The sequence below is a fragment of the Capsicum annuum genome, chromosome 12, assembly GCF_002878395.1.
Source record: "Capsicum annuum cultivar UCD-10X-F1 chromosome 12, UCD10Xv1.1, whole genome shotgun sequence".
Lineage (NCBI taxonomy): Eukaryota > Viridiplantae > Streptophyta > Magnoliopsida > Solanales > Solanaceae > Capsicum > Capsicum annuum.
The window spans coordinates 228,463,738-228,468,527 of NC_061122.1; the positions used below are offsets into that span (position 1 = coordinate 228,463,738).

At 35.2% G+C, this 4,790-nt stretch overlaps 1 protein-coding gene across 1 annotated transcript; it reads right to left on the bottom strand.

Moving 5' to 3' along the window:
• Positions 1-2,259: 2,259 nt before the first annotated feature.
• On the bottom strand, positions 2,260-3,745 carry LOC107850995 (chalcone synthase J). Its single transcript, XM_016695870.2, has 2 exons — positions 3,495-3,745; positions 2,260-3,395 (listed from the first exon to the last, which is right to left on the bottom strand). The coding sequence occupies exons 1-2, from the start codon at positions 3,670-3,672 to the stop codon at positions 2,401-2,403; spliced, it is 1,173 nt and encodes a 390-aa protein (XP_016551356.2). The 5' UTR covers positions 3,673-3,745; the 3' UTR covers positions 2,260-2,400.
• Positions 3,746-4,790: the final 1,045 nt, after the last annotated feature.

Here is a 4,790-nt window from a genome sequence, read left to right on the forward strand (position 1 = left end):
AATTTCACTGATAGTTTACAAGGTCTGCTCAATAAAGTGAGGCGCTAGAAAGTAGCAAGATAACTTTTACCTGCAAAACTGAACGTTACCAATCAGAAGTGAAGCTGCAGCTAAAGAACAACTGATGCAAACTTAAAAGATCTTGTCTATAGCAAACCCATAGCTGCGGCTAAAGAACAAGCTCAGTTCTGTTCCTCTTTTACATGAACCAAATAGCAAGAGCTGCTTAAATAGGGTATAAGCTATATTTTGACTTCAAAAGAAAATTCACCAGAGAGTAATTAGTAAAACAGAAAATTCTGGTAGCCTAAACAAAAGTTATACAGGTTGCTTTTTATGTATTTTGTTTATTTCTCGAATTTTCACAAGAGTTTTGGTAATTCACTTCAATGTCCATGATTTCCTGATTTTCATTGGCTATTGGTAATTCACTTCTGGAGAAAAGAATGTATATATTTCTCACTACTGTTTTGGCATCAAGGCGACCAAAATCAGCTTCAGCTCTCCCTGGTTCCTGTAAATAATTCACACATACAGTACCAAGCAGAACTTGCTCATCAAAAGAATGAAGAAGTTGCTCTTCGTCTTGCTGGTGGAGGAGCATTTACCTGGGAATAGCAGGGGTGCTTCCAGCTGCTAAGGCTTACTCCCTTACAAGGTCTCAAGTTTATATGCTAATCCGATTCCAAACCCATCTAAACGTCTAGCTATAAGCAGGACACAGACATTAGGCAACCACAACATCATTAAGCCACTAAGAAAATATAGCATGGATGACATAATAAGCATAGGGCGATGACCAACGTTGTCAGCTATGTATATAGAACAAATTGTGACAAGGAACAACCCCATCAGTGCCTTCTGGCCCCAGAAACAACCCCATGAGTTTCAACAAACAACAAAACTCACGATACATCACTAGTTAAGGGCAATTATGTTGGAATCAATCTATTCCAGACCTCAACAAGCAAAAAAACGACCTAATCCATACCTCAATAAGTTGAAAAGGATAGAAATTGAGATAAATTACCTCAATAAGTTGAAGAAGAATCAAAATTGAGATGAACTAAGTGCTTGCGGAAGAAATTGAATGCAGATTCTCTTAGTGAATGCGACTGCTTTGTGGAAGAAATTGAATGTCTATGAAGAAAGGAGATGAAAAATTAAGGGTTTTGAGTGTAGCCCTTAACTAGAATGCCTTGTTCTTCTAATTGAAAAAAAGATGATGTAAAAAAAAAAGAGGGAAAACGAAAAATATTTTAGAGGGAACCCAATTTTGTTTTTGACGGAAAGATATCTGTCACAAGTAATTTTTTTTTATAATTTTTGTTGTGACGGAATAAATCCGTCACAATTTTTTATAACATTAATTACTTTTTTGAAAAAAAAAAATTGTGATGGAATGTTCAATCTGTCACAAATTTAGTGACAGATTTGTAACAGAAAGTTATTATTTTTTCTCATCAACTTTAATTTGTGACAAAAATATTTCTGTCACAAAAATTATATTTAAATCTGTCAAAAATTTGTCACAAATCTGTTATTCTTTCAATATTTATGTGAAAATAAAAAAAAATAAAATTTTTATATTTATACAAAAAAAATCCATCATAAATACATCAAAATTCTGTCACAAATTGTAACAGAAGTGTTCCGTCTCAAATATTGTGTCACAATTTAACTATTTTCTTGTAATGACATATTATTCAGGCTCTACCTAACAAGTTAGGAAGTTAATTACAGGGCCACACAAGTTATTTTGTGAGGTAGCGGGGGATAGTCTTTAGCGGGACCAAACCCGTCACAAAAAATTGAATCGCCACAAAAAAGTTACTGTATATATATATATATCAAAGTTAGTCGACTTAATATTCGTGACGATCAGCCAACGAAGGGTGGTCAGATGAATACCCTTCGTCGGAATTTTTTTTCGAGTATATAGGTTAAATATAGATATTTATGGTTATATACATGTTGTTACACACCCTTGACAAGCTAGAGAAACATAGTCCATTGATCAAGAGTGTGCATTTCTGCATCAACAACCCGGGTTCGAACTAGCCCTAAGAATAAGATGTTGAGACAAGTAGCGATGAAAGGTTATTCGCGGCAACTTAAATGGGTTGGCCACAAAAGGTTATTTTCGTGGCGAGGTAACACGTCAGAGAAGGTTATTAACAGTCTTTAGCGGCAACCAAAGGTCTCTATATATTCAAAATTATAATGGCGATTTTAAGTCACCACAAAAATAAAACTATAACTTGAACTTTTCAAAACCAAATTTACTAAATTTCAGTGTTAATTTCCAACAATACAATATATAGCTAGGAAGACAACACTGAAACATTTCTCCAACACACCATTCTTTATTTATTTATTTATTTTAAACATTTGTGTTATCTAAACAGAAACACTACGAAGGACAATTGCCTCAATAGTTAGCCCAGGGCCAAAACCAAAAAGCACTCCCCATTCAAGGCCTTCGCCGGTGGTACCCAACCCTTCCTTAATAGAGGCTTTCCTCATCTCGTCCAAAACAAACAAAACACAAGCGCTACCCATGTTTCCATAGTTGCTCATGACATTCCTTGTCGCCCTGAGTTTTTCAGGCTTTAGGTTTAACTTCAGTTCAATTTGATGAAGAATTGCACGTCCACCTGCATGAGATACCCAAAATATAGAGTTCCAGTCAGAAATGCCAAGAGATCCGAATGCATCCACTAGGATCCTTTCTATGTTTTCTGAGATTAGGGTTGGAGTATCCTTATGTATTTGGGCTATTAGCCCAGCCTCATTGAGGTCACCGGTAATTGCATGTCCGCTATTTGGGAGAAGAGTTTGAGTTGCGAACACAAGCTCAAACAAAGGCCTCTCCACCTCAACGATTGGATCTGAACCAACAATGACAGCCGATGCCCCATCACTGAACAACGCTTGCCCAACCATAACTTCAGACTCAGTTTCATTTGGTGCATGGAAGCAAAGCAAGTTGATTAGTTCTGAGCACATAGCAAGGACTCGAGCACCTTTGTTATTCTCAGCCAAGTCCTTAGCTAGTCGAAGAGCAGTGCCACCACCAAAGCAACCTTGTTGGTACATCATGAATCGCTTCACTGATGCACCAAGTCCAAGAAGCTTAGTGAGTTGATAGTCCGCCCCGGGAATATCCACACCACTAGTGGTGCAAAAGACCAAGTGACTGATCTTGGATGTGGACTGACCCCATTCATTGATGGCCTTTTGGGCTGCCTCTTTTGCAAGTTTTGGCACTTCAACAATTGCAATTTCTTGCCTAACATTAAAGGATGGTGCTTTATATTCACAAAGTTCAGGATTTTTTTTCAAGATGTCCTCTGTTAAGTGAAAGTACCTCTTTTTAATCATTGACCCATCACCTACAACATATCAAAAAAATATAAACCAACATTAAGTTAAACATGACTAAAAAGTTTGGCAACACACCACAAAAGAAAATGTGGAATTAGTTATCTTACACATGCGCTTAAACTTTTCCATAAGCTCAGTTTTATGTTCACTATTAGTGACACGAAAAAAATAATCAGCATAGGTACTTTGATCGTAAAAATTGGTAGGATTGGCTGTTCCGATCGCCAATACAGTGGCAGGCCCCTCAGCCCGTTGTGCCCGGCGGATCTCGTTGACAGTGACCATTTTCGAAATTTCACAAGTGTTAGTTTTTTTTTCTTTTTAAAATGGTAATTGCTAGTTAGAAAGAATACATTTTAATTTGTTTGCATGGTTCGTCTTTATATAGTGTTTTGACATGGTAACGTGGCATTCTGCTTTGCCTTTCGTGGCATTTTGTTTTGCCTTTCATATATGAAACATTGGTGGCTCGTTTATATCCAAAGATTTCAGAGTTATGTCAAATTAATGGCAAAGTTTTGTCCTAAATTTCTCACTATAAATGATGTGTTGGGTATAGAGTATAGACTATAGAGGTAATTAACATTCTCATGTCCGGTTCGTCTAAAAAGTTTTTGCACATTTTAATGGTTAAATTGAATAAATTTATCTTAATTATACTTTTTGTAAAGACGAGAAAAGAGTACCTTATTTGAAATATTTGGAAATTTACGTAGATAGATAAATTGAAAAACAAATTTGGAGCACATTTTTAAATTTATGATCTAACTCCTAATAATTATATTTATTTGAAGGGCCTCATTATTTTTTAGTTTAATGTATTTAAAGAATTATGTGTCGGGAAAGAGTAAATGTATTACTTACATTAACGACAATAACTTTACATCTTAAAAGATTTAAATGAAAAAGAGTATGTGCCATCTAAATGAAAAAGAAGAGAACTTTTTAAATTATCCATTTCTAAAAATACATCAAATTAATTACTACTTAATATATATATATATATATATATATATAATATTTTGACTTTCAATAAGTTGGCCATTTCCCAAATATTGTGTGACCACTAAGGGTGTGTCAAACGGGCCGGTTAAAATCGGCCCGAATCGGCCCACATAATTAAACCGACCCGGTAAGTTCAAGGTCTTTAGGGGTACGGGTCCTGATCCGATTGGGTTTTTTATTTGGTCCCGGTTAATCCGGCCTGGAACCAACCCGGTTTGGGTCCGTCGATTAACCGGCCCGGTTACATTTTATTTTATTTTATTTTATTTTTGAAAATTCAGAATTTCACAAACTGAAATTAAAAATTTAGTTTAATACATTATTAATTTACTATCAAATATTATTAATTTATTATATTAAGTAGCATATGTTTTATACTTTTATTTAAAGTAGTGTAT

Coding starts and splice junctions, on each gene's coding strand:
- LOC107850995 (XM_016695870.2), bottom strand. CDS start 3,672: ATGGTCACTGTCAACGAGATCCGCCGGGCACAACGGGCTGAGGGGCCT. Junction 3,396..3,494: donor GGAAAAGTTTAAGCGCATGT/GTAAGATAACTA, acceptor GATATGTTGTAG/GTGATGGGTCAATGATTAAA.